The sequence below is a fragment of the Hermetia illucens genome, chromosome 6 (genome assembly GCF_905115235.1).
Source record: "Hermetia illucens chromosome 6, iHerIll2.2.curated.20191125, whole genome shotgun sequence".
Classification (NCBI taxonomy): domain Eukaryota; kingdom Metazoa; phylum Arthropoda; class Insecta; order Diptera; family Stratiomyidae; genus Hermetia; species Hermetia illucens.
This window is the reverse complement of record NC_051854.1, coordinates 72478929-72501818: the sequence shown is the minus strand read 5'-3', so window position 1 is coordinate 72501818 and position 22890 is coordinate 72478929. Positions and strand designations below refer to the sequence as shown.

General features: G+C 42.7%; 1 protein-coding gene across 2 annotated transcripts in view; it reads right to left on the bottom strand.

Moving 5' to 3' along the window:
- Positions 1-2369: 2369 nt before the first annotated feature.
- LOC119659948 (neuroligin-4, Y-linked) overlaps positions 2370-22890 on the bottom strand; it is a 148450-nt gene continuing 127929 nt past the window's right edge. For both annotated transcript variants that reach the window (XM_038068294.1, XM_038068295.1), the window contains 4 exons: positions 14678-14816; positions 14361-14512; positions 14164-14276; positions 2370-4736 (listed from right to left, as the gene is read on the bottom strand). In XM_038068294.1, coding sequence (XP_037924222.1) covers positions 3892-4736; positions 14164-14276; positions 14361-14512; positions 14678-14816 — 1249 coding nt within the window. In that variant the 3' untranslated portion in view covers positions 2370-3891. The remainder of the gene's footprint in view (positions 4737-14163; positions 14277-14360; positions 14513-14677; positions 14817-22890) is intronic.

The window sequence follows — 22890 nt, the reverse complement described above, 5'->3', positions numbered from 1 at the left end:
CCGATACGCCATTCCCAATTTTCGTCCCAATTTTTGTTTTGGCCTATCAATGTTTGGTAGTACCCTCGAGATCGTTGAAGTGATGGAAGAAGCTTTAGTTGCGGCGTTCACAATGTGTCTTTTGAAGTTGAGTCTTCTGTCAATAATTATTAGGGATTCCATCCGGTCCGGTCCTGAAGTCTTTTTTCAGTCAATCTTTTCGCTGCGTGTAGAACCTCCTCATTTACCACTACCGGAACTTCATCGAGATTTAAATGTACTGCAGTTAACATCTACTGGGAACAGAGTGTTCACCATATTCTGCCACAACTGTGGGCAAGTAATCGGTGGGAAGCGTTCGCCTTTTAGTGATGACATCACCGATCGCTATGCGCCACCCCATAAGTCAGAGTCAGCTTCAGTACACATCCGCTTGAAATGTTCGGATTTGCTCTTCGCGATAGCTACTTGTAATTTTTTCCTCGCATTTTTATATTGCACGTGCAGCTCCTCGAACTCAGGTTGGTTTCATCTGCGCTGGGAGCGTCTCCTAGCTTTAAGGCACTTTTTCCGGCATTCTTCAATTTCTGAATTCCACCAAAAATTAGGATTCCGTCCTCGGAAAGTACTACGTCAAGGCATAGCGGCATGCCATGCCCGCTGCAATTTTTCCACGACCTGTGAAACTTTCTTTGTGCGCTTCCATAAGTACATTGGACATTTCTGCGTCAAATTTCTTGGTTACCCAGCTCATTGTTATTCTTTGGAATGGTTTCATAATATTCCTTTGCGAGGTTTGAAAGATGATAGCCTAATGACCGGTGTGTGTGTACTCCTAGCTGATACGCCACTGCAAGTCTCTGATTAGAATATCACTGACGAAGGTGAGGTCTACTACCGATTGAAATTCTCCCCTCCGAAATGTGTTGGCTCCCCCAGAGTTGGCAAGTACCACGTTCAAGCACGAGAATGTCTCCAGTAATATTCGTCCTCTTGCGTTGGGTTCTCTGCTACCCCGTTCTGGGATTGAAGCGACTTGCATTGAAGGATAGTTTTTTCAGCAATGATGTGAATTCCTCTAATGTGAGGTTCGGTGTTGCGTTACAGCTATAGATGTATATCTCTCCAATCTATCTGTCTGTCTATCTGTCTATCTCTCCGTCACACGCATTTTTCTCGCAGATGGTTATAGCGATTGACACTAAATTAGGTGGAAAGTGAGAACCGTGAACGCTCACCCATACAGTGAGTTACATTTTTTTATGTCGAATATAAACGAGGACCCCGCACATAAATTTTCGGTTAGTACTTTTCGAAGCAGGTCTTAATTTTCACACTTGTTAGAAACGTGGGGAGTGCGATGGGCCGAAAGTGATCATCTCTTTAACGGACCCATTCTTAGAAACTGCTCAACCGAAAAAGTCTGCTACTATATGGTGCCTAGGCTCCGAAATACTTTTCATACCGATATCTGTTCAAATAGAGTTAATAATAGTATATCACTGTAATTTATAGCTGCAAAACTCCGCTTAGGTTAATTCTAGCATCACGAAAGCAGTAATGTAGGCTATTACATAGAGCATGATCCCACCAGTTTCGTGGAAATTACACTATTCCCAACAAAGTTGTAGTAGGTCATAGTTTTTGCTTCTTTGCAAATTCAAGAATGTCAATATCACCCGAAAATGGATACTCTCATATAATATATACATATATTACGTGCCACGTACTAATGGGGGAAACGTACACACAAATGTCTTTATATAAAAAATACACAAAACCTTTCACATCTAAAGGATTCAGCTTCCGATTTCCCGACTTGTTTATTTCGGTTCAAAGTAAGAAAAATTGCGAACTCTTGGAGCGTTGGAAAGAAGTTTTTGACCCCCTACATAAGGATGGACGGTTCCGAAGCATATATAGCGACGAAATTTATTTACGATATCAGGACCTATTGAATGGATTGCGGTGGCCGGGCCTGAGACGAAACGATGGCGTAAACCAAGATGCCAGAAAACTATTAAAAATATCGTGTTGGTGGGCCTTGGCGCAAAACCGGGATGTCTGGAATTCCTTGGGCAGGCCTAGACTGGATATGGGTTGTTGAACTATTAATGATGTTGTATACGCTCAGCGAGTCATACAGGACAACTAGAGTACCCAAAACCTACGTAGATAAGTACTAAATGTTGTTTAATTCTCCCGATTTGCACAATCCATATACATATTGCCAATTAAATAAATTTTTTATGCCAGTTGAAGAAAGTTTTACTTGTAAACTGGCGAATTAATATACAATTTTTACTTACCTTTGCTCCTGGTTTCTGTCTCCGAGGAATAGTCATAAAGCAAACACTGTCTCAACATTTTATATTTAAAATCAATGTTTTTATTATTTTCCATTTTATTTTATAACTCAATAACTATGTTTTCGCCGTTTCTTGGTGATAATTATTATTTTAATCATTTAATTGGATTTCAGTATTCTTTCAATTTACTATTTACAGTCTGGATCGTCTATTTATTAAATAAATTTCTTTTTCATTTCGTTTTCTCAAAAAAAAAATATAACGTACGAAACTTTTTACGAAATCACTCCAAAATTTTTATATATCTTTTTATCCATTTTTGAAAGTTTTACAATCAGTGGAAAGTAACAATTTTTAGAAAAATCAAAATATGTAAGTTTTTTTTTATTTTCAAATTGAGTAGGACAGGATAGAAATTTCAAAGGATTTAACTGGATATTGGGTTCCCTATGTACGCCACATTGCAGCGTTTAAACTTAACATAAATTTAAATTTTTTTGAGTTCTCATTTCTAACAAAAATATTATCTTTATCAAATTAATTACATTTACTACATGCTCGCGCAAATTCAGTCTTTCAAAGATTTCTTTTTTTTATAAATTAGCTTTCTTTATTTTTCTTACTTTTATTTAGAAATGCTGTGATGGATTGGGTGAATCTTGGAAGTGTACCGCATGGTTTTAGCTTTTTTTCAATAGTGAATTAAAAAAAAACGTTCTAACCAATCATATTTATATAAATAACATTATTTCCGAATGAATCATTACCCAGTTAGGTTCACGAGCAACAACTGCAGGGCGGAATAGAAAAAGAAACACATGAAGGAAGTCCGTTAAGGAGCCCTTTTACCAAGCATGTCCTTATCCATCACAGCAAGTCCAAGGGAAAAACATATTTACTCTAAGAATAATTAAACAATTTTTGATGAGGATGCCTCCATTTCACTCTCAAAATTATCCTAGATAATATTTTCTCTAATCATTCCTTGTAATATTTTAGCTTTTATTATAATACACCATCTTTAAAAATGTTCCTTTGTACAATATAAAAGTTTATATCCATAAATTAGTTAATTTTGTTTCCTTATGTGTCACTTGATGAGCTATACTTTACGAAGTTTTTCTGTAACGTAGTCTACTATTTTAATACCTACACGCCCTATTTTACTTACACTTAGTATCATTTATAATACAAGACATTAACTTGAATTCTTCCATTTTGTTTCGGTTGCTATTTAGGTTTTCCCGTTAACGGAAAATTGGATTCATCTTATGAATTAAATCCGAATGATTCAAAGTAGTAATTTTTATATTTACTAGGTTTCGCGTCTGTTATCGGTCAAACGAGCTTTTCTTTAATTTATAGTTCTTTGGTCCTAGATCACTGGGATACTTCAGAGAAAACTAAATGCGTAACACAAAACGTCCTCTGCAGCTACAGCTGCTTCACTTAGCATTGCTCGGTATTATCAAGAGGACTAACCAGCGTGTAGCTCCTTTTGGGCTTTTTTGATTTCGCTACTATTTATCTAACGTTCTGTTGCAGTTCAAATTGCATTGGGCTCATAACAGGGAGATCACAAGAACGTAACGTTCAGCTAGTGTCACACTCTCAACTCATCCATTATATTTTGACTACTTTGACTGCTATTTGTCTGGGGTTGTTTCATACAACTCTTCTTTGTCAAGGTACCACACTGATTGCCGATCATCTGAAGTGCATGAGTAGGTAGCATCTGGCCCTCAGGCACAGATTTCAAATGCTTGGGGGGAGGCGGAGCTCGTTGTGGAATATCGGCAAATTCTGGGGGTGGGAGTTGATGATGCTGCAAGGCATGATGATGACCCAGTATTGTGGCTGGGTCACTTTTTGATGGAATAGTCAAAGTCTCAAGATCCCCACAAATATTGTTCGGCATCTGACCGTTTTCATTACGCTTCTTTTGATTTCTAGGTTCATTCAGTCGAGTTTTATCACGTTGATAGTAAACACCGGCGAAAATTAATACATTGAGTATCAACAAACTACAACCGATCGCTATTGTTACACTTAAGGCAGTGCTATAAGCGGCAAAGCCATCCTCCTGCGGAGGACTCGTACTATGCTGATGATCGTCTAGGAGGTCTTGGTCCCCAGCCGCTTGGGGTATTTTATGCTGACTAAGTCGAGTATTGTTACCGGGACGCGATGAAGCTGGAGATGATAAGTTAAATAATGAAAATACCTGGGTTGTGAAAATTGTATAGTTTGATGCATGTGCATCCTTTTGGCGTGGTGGGTTCAGCGGTTTCACGGTGGAATCGGTGGATATTTCGACGTCATCGTCATTCAATTGGTGGTGTGACGCAGGAACATTATCGGCACCGGGTTTATGTAGATCCGGAATCAAATTCAACCAAAAGGAAAGCCGATGAGCGCGATAGTGGTTTTTCAGCTTGGGTTTTGTATCTGTAACGGAAGTAAAAAAAAACGGCTTAAATGACAAGAGAAATCAATTTTTTATAGAAATTGAGCACAACGTTATTCTTCACTTAAAATTTTACAACCTTTGTAATGAGTGGTAATAGCAGATTGTAAGATGACCAAAGACCGTTGGAACTGTCGGAGTTAATTAAAAGAGTGAAGTTATCCTAAAAATCTAAAAAAAATGGCGAAATCGACCGTGTGAGCCTCCCTAGCCCAACAAATATTACAACCTCAATGAAGTGTTACTTTGACGGTTTTTGCACGCTGCGGTACTAACCAGATTCAGGAATATGGGGAAGTAGTTATGGAGGCTTCGGCCCCTACACTCCATGAATAAAATTATATGTGTCCAATAGCCGATAAAGAACCCTAAACTGAAATATTGCGTAGCCGAAGAACATGCAAAGCAAAAATGCAAAAATAAAACTGGCCCAAAGTGCACACGGAGCTGGAAATCGCGAAATCCGAGTGCCAGAATCAAGAGGAAAGGTCTGTACCGAATCGCATCTTCACCCGCCGTAGCCAGTGTCAAGCCTGGTTGTGAAAAGAGGAGAGATGGATAGCTTCAGGCTGAATTGCTGTAAGCCACCCCAGCATCTTAGGGAGTTGGTGAGGAAGGTGCAGGAACTTTGCAGTCTTGCAGATTACTCACTGAGGAAGCTATTACCACATCTGGCAGCTAAGGATAAAATGCAAATCCATCTATGAGAAGAAGCAGAAATTGAAATTCCGGTACGAATAACCGGTGGGAGTCGTCTGACTTGCTGACTGGGTCGGGCTCCCGTAATATACAGCACGGCTTGGCAACCGGTAGTCGTGGCGCGGTTCGATGTCTAGGGGCCACGACGACTAAGAGCATTGCTCCGCCTGCGGCAGCTGTTCCGCCACTTCAGCAGGCTCGAATATAAAGCGGGTCGAGTGGACTGAGAAAATGAACCTCTTCACCATCCGCTCCTACTACGAAATAACGGCTGGGGCAGATTTAACCCCTTACCGCCTCTTGTTGAACCAGAGATTTATCGAGCGTTTCCCGCAATTCGCGCACGTGACTGTGCAGTGAATCGCACACCAATAACGCTTTATATCGGGAGCGTGTTCAGCTTGAGGTCGTCGTGGAAACTGGTGACCAAGAGTCGATGGGAGCAGAGGCGCGGCATCAACAATACAACGCCACACTGCATGCAACAGTTTTAGTACTCGCCGAAGCACTGTTCTCCACCATCCAGCTGAAGTTTCCCCTGAGATTCGGGACGAATTCCAAAGAGCGTGTATAGAATTCTAGAAAATGGATCCTTTGCTTAGACTAGGAATTCCCAGGCTCTATGCATCTCTAGAAACTCCGAGAATTCTATCTCAAATCAATGATGAGATTGCATCTCGGCTGTGTGCTGATATGTCACTTCTGCAACTACAATCACTTGTGTATTGTAGTGAAATTACGGCTGTCAAATTGCACGGTCAGAAGATTCGCTTTCGCGTCGTTTGTGTGAGTGATCGAAGAGAACCACCATGGAAAATTCATCTGGAATTCGGTGGGACTCACTAAGGCAGGACATTACTAGGCCGATTCAAATTGGCAGATGGGTGAGAAATAAACTGCAGAGGAACTATGTCATCCCCAGTGAAACTGCAGTTAGAATTCTGGACACACTGTAGCAGAAACTTTCTGTCATATGCAGTCGGTACGACGTCACTCCAGACGTGTTCAGCATGCAACTTACGCGGGGAACCAGCAGAATTTTTTCAGATCAGTCACCAAATCTCAACAGAGCTTTTAGACAGTACAGTTTTCGGTGACGAAAGCGAGAGAATATTGGGGTGGGCTTTGGGGGTTACCCGCCCAGCATGCTGACTGGATCACCACTGAAGGCATCTGCCATGCCACTACCCCTGGCATTAATTTTGCGGATGTTAACGAAGAGGAAGTTTGACGAGCCATAAGCAGCTCGAAGAACTACAGGGGCCCTTGTCTGGATCGGGTGCAGAATTTCTAGAATAAAAAATTCACCAGCGTACACAGTGGTGCGCGCATAGCGTAAATCAGGTAATGAGTCCGCAGGAGGAATTTCCACCATTCCTCACTGCGGGGATTACCTACCTTGTTCCAAAAAAGATACGGTGAAGGACTCCGCGGAAACAAAACCGATTACTTGCCTACCAACCCTGCACAAACTCATAACTTTCATTATTAGTGGAAGGGCCAATGCGCACCTTGAGATCAACAACGTTCTGTCCGAGGAGCAGAAGGGCGGGTGAAGAGGTTGCAAAGACCAACTCATTATCGACACGGTAGTTGTAGGACAAGCAACTAGAGGCGAAAGAAACCTCTTTAGTTACTTTATCGATTATGCCAAGGTTTTCGACAGCGAACCGCATACCTTCCTAATCGATGTCCTACGCCGGTATTTCATTGATCCGAAACTAATAAAGCTTTTGGCGACACTCATGGAAGGGTGGCATACCACCTTATCAGTGCGTACATTTGAGGGTGCTAATATTTCAGAGCACATCTGTATATGGAGAGATATCTTCCAGGAGGATTTGTTAGGTCCCCTTTGGTTCTGCGTGGCGCTGAAATTCCTTTCATGGTTACTGAATGATGCTAGAGGGCATGGCTTTACAATAAAATATGGCCTTTTTGCTAAGTGTGAACTGACACACTTGATGTACATAGATGACATTAAGCTGTATGCTGATACTGATAACCATCTTAGAAGTGTGTTGCGAATAGTAAACATGTGCAGGCGTGATATCCGGATAGACAAATGTCGAATCCAAGCCATCCGCACAGGTCATCACGAGCCGCATGCTGGACATTGCATTCGTCACCTCCACATAGAAGCTATGACCGAGACAGACTTCTACAAGTACCTAGGAATTCTGCAAGGAACCCATGCTCGAGTTGGTGATCTGAAGGATGGTCTGCTGTCCGAATTCCTGCGACGTGTAAAGCTGGTACTGAAATCACATCTCTCAGGGAAGAAGAAAATAAGCGCGTTGAATCTATTCGCTATCCTTTCACTAGCTTATGCATTCGGAATATTGCCGAGCTGGAAAGCGTCCAGCGGCGGATACGGACTACTATGCCTAAATTTCGAATGCATCATCCAAACTCTCTCGTGAACCGGATGAACCTGCCTCATGACATCGGAGCTAGAGGCAGGTTAACGTGGCCAAGTCGACTCGCTGCCTGCTTATTTTCACAGCAAAGAGCAGGTGAGTCCCTTGCATGCAGCTATTTGTGAAGCAGACTGTGGGCTGACTCCACTTAATTTGAAGGATCGATCTTTCAATCCTCTGAGTGAGGTGAAACCGGACCAAGAACGAATCGACGAATGGAAGTAGAAGGCAATGCACGATAAACACGTGAATTGTCTTTGGCAGCCATTTGTCGATTTGCATTAGTCAAACAGATGGTTGTGTGCTGGGGAACTCTTTCCTGAGACGGAGGGATTCATGTGTGCCATTCAGGACGGCGTGGTCGCCATTCGAGCTTAAAAAAAGCTCATCATGAAAGAGCGGCTGGAAAACGAGCAGTGCAGAATGTGTGGTTGGGCATTAGAGACGTTGATCCATCTCATTTCTGGCTGCACTGCACAGTGCAATACACCATGAGGCATAATGCTGTATGTAAGGTTATTCATCAAAACCTTGCATATAAACACGGGCAGTGCGCATGTATTGCAACCCTCCATTAAGAGTGACATCATGGAACGAGCATTTGGAGAGGTGTGCTGTGGGCCGTAAGCTGCAGACTCGACCAACCCAACCAAAATGAAACTGTTGCTATTCATCACCAAGAGAAGGTTTCCCGAATTTCACCGACCGCTTCTAAATGAACGAAGATTGATTTTTTCCTCCTATGTAAAGTATCTGGGTATAACCCTGGTTCCAAAGCTAAATTGGAGCTTGAATACAGAACTGTGGGTTAAGAAGGCCTGCCTAGCCTTCTATGATCACAACAGAATCTTTGCAATGAAATGGGGTCTCCGGCCGAGGATGTTCCTCTCGGTGTACACAACTGTGGTGCGTTCCATCCTAATGTGCAGCTCTATTGTATGGTAGCAAGCTTCGCGCAAAAAATATAATAGAACGAAGATTAAGAAAATTCGAAAAGCCTGCAGATGTTGCCACTGTACTCCTACTCCCCTTCCCCTAAACCTCCACATTAAATACGTTGTAGTGTACAGTCTCTTTAGACTATGTGAGTCCGGGTGCTATACAATAAAGCCTTATGGTCATAGTAACATCCTTGACGAAGTACCTCGGGAATTCCCAGCGGACATCCTACAGTCTGATGGAGCAATGCAGAAAGGCGCTGAATAATCTGGGCGGCGCGCTCGAAGTCACTCTCCTCAGGGTTTCCGGTCAGGTGGGGCCCTGCTCTTCGCAACCTTTCGGCGGGTGCAGTCTGTGTCCCGTTGGCGACTGTCAAGGGCGGAATCTGCTCGCTCTACTTAGCAGTCGCGAGTCTCAGATTGCGGAGGCTCACCACTTGTGCAAGACAAGGAGGATTTGGTCCGCTTATACCAAAAACCCGATCGCGAGAGCGTTTGTGCCAGACGCTTGCAAATGCATACAAGGTTCAAGCCTTCACGATGCCAGGCTCAGCATACCCTGCCATCCGAATTCCGAAGCTGCGGAGAAGAGGAGGAAACCCTTACGCACTTCCTTTGGGATTGCCCAGCTCAAGCTAGGGTCAGGCTAGCAAAACAATCCTTTGGGGAGAGAGAGATTAGTAGCCGGAGGGTGGGAGAGTTGCTGTCGTTCCTGAATGCGGCGCTGAGTCTGAAGACTGCCTCCTTGCCCTGATAACAGTAGTAATGACCTTAAGAGTTTTTGGGATCAAAATGGCCCACCCCAGCAACCACAGTAGCAGCGAACTGGATGTCGTCCGACGCATTAACAGCGCAAAATCCGCTTTCGCTGCCCTGTCTAAAATCTGGAAATGCCAAGATTAAGTTGAGATTGTTCTGTGCTACTGTTGTTTCTGCGTTGCTATGTAGGAGTAGCACATGGAAAGTGAACTCCACTATTACCGAAAAGCTTCAAGCTACTGGCCTGAAACTATCGGGCACTCGTACGCACCGTGAAGACGGAAGTGACAATGGATAAGTCACACGTTAAGGAGAGGCGACAGTTGCATTGCGGGCTACACCACGCAGTGGGATTTACCCTCCCAAGATGCCAGACAAGTGGGTTGCCCCGAGGGCACTTGGCGCAGAGCAGTTGATGATGAGTGCGAGCGTCTCGGGAAGCCATTTTAAGTAACCACGAACAATGACGAGTAGGTATGGTTAACACGCTATACCCCACCAAGGGGTGAAGGGCAACCATATCTATGCTGATGAATACACGAGGGTAAAGATCGAAATTTGCTTAGTTGCACATAGTTTTTTATCAGCATGAAGCAAAACAGAAATGCATTGAAAAGCTTCCTGTTTAACTATAGATTTCATTTAAGGATAGCAAACACGTGTTTCAGACACAACATGTGTCCTTCTTCAGTGCCGGTTTTGTACAGCTACAAGAGTTCTCAATAGGGTGATTGCATTGACCCGAGATATTTAAATCGCTTAGTTCTGGGCAGGTCACTGCCGTTAACAGAACTGGGCGATTCAAATATCTCGAGTGAATGCTACCAGTCAATGGAGAACTAGGTTATGCTCCTCACATAGGGAAACACAAAACCTTTTATACCTGTAGCATCAAGCTTCGAGTTTCCCGACTTGTTGTCCACTTGATGTTTCTATCCGCAATTGAAATTCGTGCTTGCACTCGATGCTTTCTAGTTGAAAATTGCAATTTTGACAGAATTTGTGACGCGTTGAACCTATCTTTAGTGGCTTTCTCTGTGAAAATGTTGATTTGTGCGCGGCGTATCTTCACCATTTGAAAGTCCAGTTTCTTTGAAAACTGACACTTTGCTTTTGTCACTTCTTCTAGGAGGTTTCCCTTGCTATTTAAATATTCCGCTTTTTGCAATTGAAATTATTAGCCTAAAATGATCTTAAGAAATTAATTTCTCCCAATTATTTACACCAATAATTGAAGAGAACTCACCGACAGGACTCTCAAAATAACACTTCGGCTAAGCAAATTTTTCATGGTTTCGAAAGCTCATATTGTTCCAATTTCAATATGAGCTTTCGAAGCCGTTATAATTTTAATTTTTTTATTGAACTGCAATATTATCACTGGACAACATTTGTCCTCATCAAGTGCAACCTTAGCTGTGTCAACCACTAAGCTAACGGCATCGGCGTCGTACCCCTTTCCTTTCGAAAACCGAACTGATTATCAGAGAGACCGCCTTCCTTTTCGGCAATTGGAAGTAATCTATTATAGATTATTCGTTCCAATAATTTTCCAGTATTATTTAGAAGGCATATGACAAAGGTTCACCCAGAAGTTTGTCTGGCTTGGGTATGAGAATCAGTCTCTGTTTTCTCCACTCTGTATGAAATGCTCCTTCCTTTATCCTCCATGCTATCCAATACCTCAGTAAACATATTTGGCGCTATATTTACTGCTGCCTTAAGGGATTTATCGAGGATTGGGGGGAGCAACATTGGGGAGCCTTATTTTCTGCTAATTTCTTTGCAGCTTCTAGCACCTCTCCCTCTCTTACTATTCGGATTTCGACGGGATCCATTTCGACAATAGGAAGGCAAGCGACATTTAGGTTTTCTCTCGTCTAGCAAGTTAGGGAAAGTAATCGATGAAGGGCATTTGCCTTTGATTTTGCACATCACTGTTTTGTAGGCGCCGCCCCAGGAGCCCGAATCAGCTTCCTTACACAGCCGCTTGAAGTGTTCGCTTTTACCTCTTACTATTATCACATGAATTTTTTCCGCGCCTCTTTATATTTGTCATGTAGCAGCTCGTATCCACATCGGTTTCTGTTTCCTTGGCTGCATCTTCTGGCCTTGATCCAGGTCTTGCCACATTTTTCAATTTCAGGGTTCCGCCAGTTCGATGCTTGTTTGTGGGAACCACTATACCTTGGCATGGGCCCGTCACATACTCGTCGTGAATTTTCACCAATGTGGGAAGTCCTATAATTTGTGCTTTCCATGTTTCCATGTCAAACCTGTTGACTACCTATTTGACAGCTGCCTTCCAGAACCAATTTATTTTTGTAGGTTGCTTATTTCGAAAATTATGGCCTGATGGTCGCTGTGTGAGTAACTTACACTAACGTGCCACCAAAGATCCTTGGCCAAAGTGTCACTAACAAATGTGACATCACCGACCCCAAATTCCTTCTTCGGAAAGTGTTGACGCATCCAGTGTTTGCTTGAACAAAATTCAGACTAAAAAGAGCTTGAAATAATACACCCCCTGTTGCGTTCATTTTCGGCTGCTAGATTCTCCAGCACATGCGTTCAAGTCGGCAGCTATAATTTTAGCTTTGTGGTCGCCTGCATCCCTTGCTAGCCTCTCCACCATTGATTGGAACTCCTCTATGGTAAGACTTGGTGCCGCATAGAAGCTGTTAATGGATATACCACCTACTTTCGCTCGCGTGAACCCACTCTCGAGAATCTTCATTGTTCCTTCTATGGCACGATTTCCACATGACCATATCGCCATTTTTCGGCTTTCATCCGTAACCCAAATTCCACTGGCAACGTCAATTTTACTTTTAATTATCGTATGAGAGAGGAGGTCCTAAGCTTCTTGGCAATGGTTCACTTTTAGTTGTAGGAAGCTCATTTACGCCTAGTGTTCATCAGTTTTATAAACACCGGAAATGTGCACCAGGTGATCCTACTATTAATGGAACGCTACGGATCTAGACTGGGAAATCGAAAAACACCTCCCCAATCCATGCGAAATGTGCTCATTGGATAGTTTGAAGCCGGGAGTAACTGATTGCATTCGAACGGAGCGGTACTGATACGTACAGGTTTGATCTTCCCGTGCCATGGGGGGTTACCGAATTGCAGAGTTTCTAGCCCTTATACTCCTGGGAACCAAATGAGTACCCTAATGAACACAAAAAACAACTAAAAACAAACAAGCAGAACTCCGTACTGTACACAAACTGACCAACCAAACGGAGAACATCTCCGAAACACTGAGAGCCCGGTGATTACATCCAGAAAAAAAAGGGAAGGGGTCAAGTAGTCGGTCCAAGATTAAAATTGACATACCACGAGAACTACAACTAAAAAGATCACTATCCAAAGAGCAGAGCCAAGCAAAAGCACTTCTAAGGTCAGTATATCAAACATCAAGAAGGAGACAGGCTTCAGTGGCGCAGGTTCTAAATGGTATCTGCTTACCTGAAGGAAGGCGTGAAACCATAAAATGGCTCGGGAGAGCCCTAAGCCATCATTTTCGGAGCCAATAAAGCGGGGAGCAGCGAAGATTAGCCGACATAAGGGGAAATCCTAGCTAGGTCAAGAGAGAAGGCAGGAAGCCCGTCATTAGCTATGCTAGTGTCATTAAGGGCATTCGACTGAGCATGCTACCAAAAATGTTTCCGGAGCAAATTCTTACCCATAGTGCTTGTAGTTACTTCAACATTCATCTCCACTGTAGGAAATTTCGAAATTCTAGGTTGTTAGATCCCTCCTCATCACACGCATTTAGTCGCTTTTTTATCAAATAAAAGAAATAGTTTGAGTGTAATCTGAAGTCCCAGGCGAAAGGTCCAATTGTAATGATATCTGGTGGTACAGTTTGGTTAAACGGATATTGGAAACGTTACTAGGTGAGTACGGAATTGATAGCGTCCAATATAGTATTGTTACTCAAAGAAAAACCAGCAAAAATGGTACTAAATGATAGCATATATTTGCATTCAAGTGCCTCAGTTTTGATTGACATAAAACGTCAACGTGGGCTTAGTGGACTCCGATGCCGATAGGACTGTCGTAGGAATACTTTCCCGTGCATATCGCAATAACGCAGGCCATTGTATTCATTCATAGGCTGGTCACTCTTTGGTCCGGTTGCAGAGAGTTAAACTCTCAGTCGCATCTGCTGGATTTGAATCCTGGTTGCACCATAGATATTTGTGTTTCTTTCTATAGTTGCTCTCTACCGTAGGGTCATTCGCTGCACAGAATTCAGTGCGATGACAACTTAACAAATGCATAACTTTATTGAAAGCGGAACAAAGAAAAGAACAATGAGAAAGGGGAGGATGTGCGGACCTACGATTTTATATATCACCGTAAGTATCGAAAGTCATTGATACTACAAGTCCAGATGACTAATTTATTCCTCTTTTTATCAAAACTGACTTTTAAAGCATGTGAGACCTGAGTTTATTGAGGCTTTGCTCCATAAATGCATCGAACTCACAATTCAGTACGATGATTGCTGCATCTGCTCCTGAACTTTCGTATCACATATGTATGTAACAATCAAAATACAACAGAGAAAGTGTACATACCAAAATTCAGATACTTTTTATGAACACTTTCATATGCAGTCCATTCGACAGTCTTGTAGCGTCCGCGTTCCTGGCGAACTCCATGGTCACTATCCAGCTGTTCGTTTGGATTTCTGAAAAAAAAAACAGTATCCATAACACTTCCAATCGATTGTCGAATATCCTGTCATGCAATCTAGAAGGAAGCTGATTCTTACCCGGTTCTAACGAAATTTGACCAGTACAGCATAACAATTTCCGAGAGACCAATCTCCGATTTCGTGTAATTCCTGGTGAAATGGCTGAAACCGCCAACGAGTGGTGCTCCGAAAATATAAGGAAGGTCCTCACCGTGGATGCATCCTTGCCTCTAGAAAAGAGAAAAATGGAAAATTTCCCGCTTGGTAAACCAAAACCATACTTTTGACGTTTTCGCAGGAACAACAAACGAGCAACCAAAAGTAAATACTCGGAAAACAAAGCAATGACCACATCGTCAGATGTGGGTTTTCCGGACCGAAATTCTCATGCTTACCTGCGGAAAATCTCCGAACTTGGTTTGGTAGTCAAACACGTACAAGTACGAGTTTCGATGGTCGGCTGAATGTAAATCCACAGTTTGGGCAGCCGGAGCAACAATTTGTGCATCGCTAAGCGCTTCCAGAGTTTCGTCCCTGTAAATTAAATCATACCACATATTTCAAATATTTACCTAAGTGAAACGTGCTTGCTAATTATCACTTGTATGGAAATACAAATATACGAAACCTACCCCGGGTACAAGCCTTTCCCACTAGCGCCTAGCATGGGGATGAATTAATGGGAAGGTTAACTAGTACTTTGCGTACAAGCATGAGTTGGCTTCCTCTTCGAATTACCGCATAGAAGCCGGAGTGCTACGAAGCCCTTTTGATCAAAATAAGCTTCGACTGGAAGCTGTTTCCAATTATATTAAATATGAGCTCATGGTTAATATTTGCGAAGGGATGGAGAGTGAGATCAAACTGTGTAGCACGGACTGATGCTCAGTAATGGCTACATTTATGAAGTGAAGTCTTACTATGATACTTTCGTACATTACCGATTCTGCTACCATGCATACTTTGGAAGCACCTATGTTCATACAATTTTCCGGAATTAAGGCCTCCAAGAAATAATACAAATCTGGGATAATGGAGAGAAAACTAATGTAGTACGGTATAGTTGCCTTATATTCACTGATGACTTGTAGTCACCTCCATCGTCAGAGAAGCATTGAACGGTTGGGATGTATATGCAGAACTCACAGCGAATATACAGTATGCAAAATTCGTATTCGTACACCCTATATTTTGCGGGTTTTTGGGTTATTTCTGAGAAATGATAGAAAATTCGTTCAATCTTATATAACAATTTTTTACATAAATATGTATGTAGTTGTTATAGAACATTAATCTTAAATTTTATTTACGTCCGTTTGTTCAAGAGAACAATTTCCAAATTTAATCGAAGCAAAATTCGTATTCGTACACCCCGACTAGCGGCTTGAACTCAATCCCTGTACGATATTAATCATTTTGCACTGTAAAATTCTAACGGTAAATTCTTGAAAAAGTGTGGTTGACAGTTCGAGCTAAAGTGTTTTGGGAATTACAAATAAAGAGTTAATTCTTTAACAAATTTTCCAAATGAGTCGAAAAGGTAGTGAATTTTCGAACAGTGATCGTAAGATAGTGATGCAGCTATACAAGGATGGTAAATCCTTGAGACAAATTGCAAAAATTATGCATAGGAGTCACTCGACAATCCAATCTGTAGTAAAGATTTACAATTCGTCTGGTAGAATCGAGAAGAAAAAAAGAAATGGAAACAGATTAATTTTGCCAAGGAGACACCAATCCTTTGTTCGGCGTGTTGTTCGACAGGATAACACGATAAGTGCAGTGAAATTAGCAGGACTTTTGCAAAACCAGTTCCAAATTAAAATTACACCCCAAAGTGTTCGGAATTATTTGCGTAGATTCGGTATACAGAGCCGGACTCCCGCTTCTAAGCCATTTATCAATAATGTCAATAGAAGAAAACGATTAAACTTTGCAAAAAGATATCTAAACAAGGATTTTCGTTATTGGAAACGAGTAATTTTTTCAGACGAGTGCAAAATTAATCTAAAGTTGTCGGACGGACGGGTTCGTATATGGCGAGAAAAAAATACGAGGCTATATCCAAAAAACATGCTTCCTACATTTAAGCATGGAGGTGGTTCGTTGATGATTTGGGGATGTTTTGCAGCTTCTGGTGTTGGAAACTTGCATTTTATTGATGGAATAATGAACGCGAAGCAATATGTGCAAATTCTTAAAACTAATTTACATCAGAGTGCACAAAATTTAGGAATTCGTAGGAAGTATATATTTCAACAGGACAATGATCCGAAGCATACGGCACTTCACACGCGGCTTTGGCTACTCTACAATTGTCGAAAGTGTTTAAACACGCCTCCACAGAGTCCTGACGTTAACCCAATAGAAAATTTATGGTCTATTTTCAAGAAGAATCTAAAAAATTACAGTATTAGGAATAAAGAAGACCTGAAAACTGCCTGGCAGACCGAATGGCAAAATATTTCACCGAACTTAACCCAAAAATTAGTTCAATCAATGCCAAATAGGCTTAGAGCAATAATAAAACAAAAAGGATTTCCCACGAAGTACTAAAACTATATTTCTAGCACATTTTTTGAAGTCTGTAGGTGTACGAATACGAATTTTGTTTTGAGTTTTATATGAATTACTGTTTTTATTATTAAGTTTAAAATATATTTTATACTTGTTATTATGTACATAAATTAACCTCTTCATTTGCTATAATAATATACAATTTATTTATCTCTTAATGTTATATTTGACTTAAAAATAACAAATAATAGGTAAAAAAATGGGTGTACGAATACGAATTTTGCATACTGTATATGCACTTCTATTGTTGCGAACTATAGGTTGCACGTTGATCCTTGTCGTGAATCGAAAACTTCATGTAGTTGAATTCACCTGGGCAATAGATCAATCATTATACGTGGATCTAACGGCCCGTCTGCCACCCTGATCTGACTATACTTCAGGTTAAAGTTGCATAATTCGGACTTTCGATCCAAGCTTGATGCTTTAGACTACACAAATGGGCGGACCCTTGTTCAGGGTGACTTCAATGCCAGGTCACTTGAATGGGGCATACCTCACTCAGACTCCAGAGGGAAACCAATTCTGGAAATGGCGGTGAGAATAGTGGTAGTTTTAAACACCGGATCTACCCCAACGTTCCGGCGCTTAGACTGCGAGAGAAGCATTACAGACGTAACCTTCGCGTCGAAGTCGCTGGTGCCGCGCGTGGACAGATGGCGAGTTCTGGGAGACTTCTCGGCAAGCGACCATCAATACATTGCCTTCCAAGTGGTGGACACAAAATCCCGGTGTGCGCCACCCCGGCGGTCGTTCTGTGCGTGGAACGTTACGAAGGTGAACACCAGGAGGATTGCCGAAACTCTTGGAACAGGTGGGACCGCGTTGGAGGGTACTCCTGGGGCGCTACAGCTGACATTGTCGCAAAGTTAGTTATGAACTTAATAACGACGGCCTGTGGAACCTCCATGCCAGGAGGTCATCGAGACGTGACAAATCTTCTATGCAATGGTGGACGGTGGAAATTGCAGAGCTCAGGAAGGAGCCGTTTAACACAACTTCTTAACGACCGAGAGGAGGCGTGTACCATAATGACAGAATATAATAATTGACGCAACAATGCCTATTGGATCAGGACCTTGAAGTTTGTTAGAGCACTTCATTCAAGACCGTAACGGTACACTACAGTATATTGTAGGAGACAATGTGGTCAGCATTGCGCTCGCCCGAGATTATTACCCTGATTTGACTTAGGTACTCATTCACAGCTGAGTCGACTGGTATCCAACGTCAAATCACGATAAAAATCCCACTGCCACCAGTGAGATTTGAACCGCGACATTCCGTACGACAACCTAGTACTCTAATCACTGAGCTATCCGGACACAGAATATAGATCAGATAAAGGAAGCCCCGCAGCGAAATAAACAGGAGCAAACCTCGCTGCTGGCAGGATCTCGTCGACGAGGTGAATCGCGCGAAAACCGCCGAGTGCTGTCCACCTCTCTCTATAAAAGAGTTGGAGGAGTAGGGTACTCTCTATGAAAAACGAGAAGGTGCCAGCACCCTATGATATTCCAGGAGAGGTATATAAACTGGTATTCCAACACCGGCCAGGCCAACTGCTCGGCGCATTCAGCGCTTGTCTTAGAGAGAGGGCATCTTCCCTTCTCGTTGGAAGATGACGAAGCTTGCGTTGATCAGCAAAGGGAACGACGACCCCTAGCTCCGGTCTTCATACCGCCCACTTTGTATGCTTGACACTGCTGGAAAAGTACTCGTAAAATTTCATGAGAAGTAGACTTGCTGAAGCGATACACGCTGCTGGAGACTTATCTCCACGGTAGTTCGGTTTTAGAGCAGGGAGATCCATAATTGATGCTGTCATGGAAGTCGTGGATACCGTTCGACAAGCGGAGGTGCGTAGCCACTGAACTCGACGGGTGGCACTCCTCGTAAGGCTTGACGTCAGAAACGCCTTTAACTCCGTCAGATGAAAAGAAATTCTAGGCACAACAGACAATACTTTCCAGGTGCCGAATTATTTCTTACAGATATTCAGGGGCTACCTGAGGAACCGCTCCCTGATCTATGAAACGCTTGAGGGCCAGAAGAGGATGGAGGTCACATCAGGGCTAGCGCAGGTATCCATCCTAGGGCCGGACCTCTGGAACGCTACCTATGATAGTCTACTCAAACTCGACATGACAGAGTCGCGTCTGGTCGGTTATGCAGATGATGTCGCGGCGCTTGTTGCTGGACGCATTATCGAACAGAGGCGAAGCAGACTTGGCATATTGATGTGACTGGTAAGCGGATGGATGATTGCTCATGGTTACAACCTTCCACCGGAAAAAAAACCGAAATTGCTATCCTAACTAAAAATAGAATTCTGATCCTGCATCCTTTATCGTTCGCCGAGTCGATAATCAAGTGAAAACTAGCGGTAAAGTACCTTAGGGCTGACTTTTGACTAAAAGATGAACTTTTTTGAGCAGGTCAAAGCAGCAGCGAAAAAGGCTGCAGCTTCAGTTGCGGCGCTAAATAAGCTAATGGTGAATATTGATGGTCCTACGTCTAGCAGGCGACGTCTGCTGATGAGTTCAGCACAGTCTGCCCTACCCTAGAAAGAGGTAAGGGCTGACGCCCTTGATAAGGAGGTATATCGTAAGCGTTTCGCATAAATAGAGAGCCAGGGAGTTTTGCGGGTGATGGAGATTGTGGGAGCGGTCCTCGTTGCGCTTCTTACTAAGGATCATCCAGCCATATATAAGTGCAAGCGGAAGAGCCAAGGGAGGTGGTTGGTCGTGAAGAACGGGGGGTGCATATTGTTTACGCATAGGATCTATTACTATCTTCGGGGTGCTAACATCGTCTGATGATTGGTTACATTAGCTGGCGAGTCACGATTATCTTTGCTCGTAAGAAAACAATTCATTCAAATTTAATAAGTAACCCCCCCCCCATATTTGCGTATCGTCTAATGATAAATATTGATGAAATATTCAAACCTTTCACCGCTGTTTTTATAGTCACCAAAACCATTTCTGTCCATGTCATGGCCTTTCTGAATAAGCAAACCCACCTTAGCATTTAGATCAACCATGACGCAAAAAAAGTCAGTACAAAATTATAAAGGGAATCAACCTGATTATCATCCGCTTCTATTTTGAAATCACAACGCAGCCGCATAACGTTCCAAAGATTCGTCATGGGTTACTAGAGATATTCACATGCAGCCCAATAACAATTTCTTTTGGCTGTCAATGGAGGCTTGCAAATTATCCTTGTAAGAGGAATCAATTTTGAAGGGATTAATTAAGCCCCCTTCGGTTTTTCTTTTACCCCTTTCACATTGGAGAGCTTTGCGGAACGAACTAGTACTGCTCCCTTCTTACTGTGTTTTTACGTTTAGCCGAAATATTCGAATGGAATGTAGAGGAAAGGACGAATTTCATCCATGATTTCAAAAGTAGGGTTGTTGTAGTATAATATTGCCGTAAAATTTGATGTTGGGAGAGCTATCTTGATGATCGAACGGCAGATATACGGATAAGATCGAGAATATCGATGAGCATTCGGACGCCATTAAAGGTGCTCTTTTCTCGGGTGCAACACCGGCCACGCCCCGAAGGAGCGTCATAAGGTCTGGATCGATGAAAGGAAGAAGCTGAAGGCTCTACTGGCTAGTGTACGCCTTAACAAGAGGAATTTGCTATTGCGATGAATAGTGAACCGGAAGATGTCGCAAATCGCAATGATTCCAGAAATGTATACCGCATCACGAAAGAGTTTGTATGTGGTCACAAATCTTCCCATGATTCTGTGAAGAACGTCGAGGGTTGACTTCTCACCCACGATGATAAACAACTGGAGAGGTGAAAGGAACACTTCACCATGGTTCTAACCATATCACATCCGGTGAAGCTCCTTCTCTTGTAGATGAAATGGAAATCAGAAGAGAAATCATTTTGGCCATCAATTCACTCAAATAGAGTAAAGCCGCTCGTCTTGGCGATCTCCCCCTTGGGTTTACACATTCGGAATATATATCGTGCATGCCTAGCACATGCTTATATTCCAATTAACTGGCGTGATGTGAAGATGTTATTTATTCCCAAACCAGGGAAACCCACCTACACAGACGCAAAAAGCTTCTGACCGATCAGTCTAACGGCCTTTCTACTAAAAGGACTAGAAAGACTAGTAGAGTAGACTTCACCATAGGCAACACGCCTACCAGAAAAGCAAATCCACGGAGACAGCACTCCATGAACTTACGGCAAAAATTGGAAAGGTAATCTCTGAAAAAGAATACGCGTTAGGCGCATTCGTGGACATCGAAGGTGCCTTAGGAGGGACGGAAATCCAGCTGGCATAAACAGTCAAGTATTTAGGAGTACATTTCGACTCAAAGTTAACGTGGAAGCACCATATCTATAGCACCATTGATAGGTAAGGCCTGGGGCCTGGGCCAATCATACGGTCATGCGTCTATCTGGAAATTCTTTTAGAAACATCCCGTAGCTCTGATGCCGGCCGATCATTTGGTTTCCGGATTCGTCTTTGAAACGACATACACTGTCGTAATCACCAAAAGAGAAGAATGGACTATAAATGGTCATAACTCTTTCCAGATTGCAGACTAAATAATCTTCATCGAAGTGTCAGTCATGCAGGGCGGATCAGCTCCTGGGGTGTTCCCGGGGGATCCGATTATGGAGCTGACCCGATCCCTCGGAAAAATAATGACCATATTCCAGGTGGAGATATATGCCATTTCATTGGCAGCAGAAGAATGTCCGCAACAAAAATGGAGGGGTCGTCCAATTCGTATCTGCTCCGACCGTCAGGTGGCTTTATCTGCACTAAACAGCAACGACATATCAAGCCAGTTAGTGTGGAGTTGTCATCAGGTACTGCTAAAACTTGGCCGACTGAACCAAACATTCCAGATGTGGGTGCCAGGGCACTCAAATATTGCTGGGGAGGAGGGTTTGGATCCACAATGGTGGGGCCATAACCAGCTTTTAGAATTCGGCTGTCAAGTGTACTCTGAAGGATGAAATTGCAAGGATTCACGCAGCCGAATAGAGAAATTTGAACTCTTGCCGGCAGGCGAAAATCCTTGTCAAATAACCTGGGGTAGCCAGAGCGACATTTTTGTTATTCCTTAAGAAGCGGGACTAAACTACCACATGAAAAAGATGGAGGGTGGTTTCGACTATATACAGCCAATGTGAGGAGGAGGAGAAGACGGCCCTGCACTTTTTATGCTTCTGTTCGCTCTCTTCAGATCTCAGATGAAGATACCTTGGGAAGGTTTTCTTCAATGAAGAATCTGCACACTCTCTGCTTCTGGAGAATGTCCCAGATTCGTTAAAACCTGGAAACGCCGTAGGCGGAAAGCCATTGAATACCTGATTTAGGGGGATAGCACAATGGGGCTTACAATGGGCTTAGTGTTCGAAGCCGCGACTCCCTTCAGTAATCTAACCTAAAACTAAACTTCGGGGACGGATTGATAAGTTGCCTATTTAACACTTCTGCTGCAATTAAGGCGTCTGGCCTTCGAGTTGTCAAAGGCAATTTTTCCTACTCAAAAAGAGCTCTGCTCGCGATATTTGCAGCATCAAAACCATCACGAAACTTCCACGGGGGCCAACCCCAAATAACCGGGCCGAAAGGGCATCCTTCAGGGATTCTTTCAGGGCACATGATCTCTGAGATTTTCCACAGTCCTACGCTACCAGATAATCTCCGGTTTGGCTTTTTGGCTAGAGCTATTGCCTTGTAGACTGGGGTGCTTGGAAACGCACTAAGTAACAGATAATAATAAACACTCAGCCAGACAAAGTTCAGAAGTTTTAAATAGTGGTAGAATACGTCCCCATAGGGTGCCAGGAAAATGTAATAACGTCAAAAAATCTTGGGAATGAAAGAACTTTCAAGTTTTGATTCTGACGTGGCGGAACGTTATTAACTTCCTTCATTTAATAAAGGTTCCACTTTCAAGTTGGAAAACTAGTCTCGAGTTCATAGCATAAAATATATCAGCTAATAATTTTCCACTAATTTTTTTATTTTATAA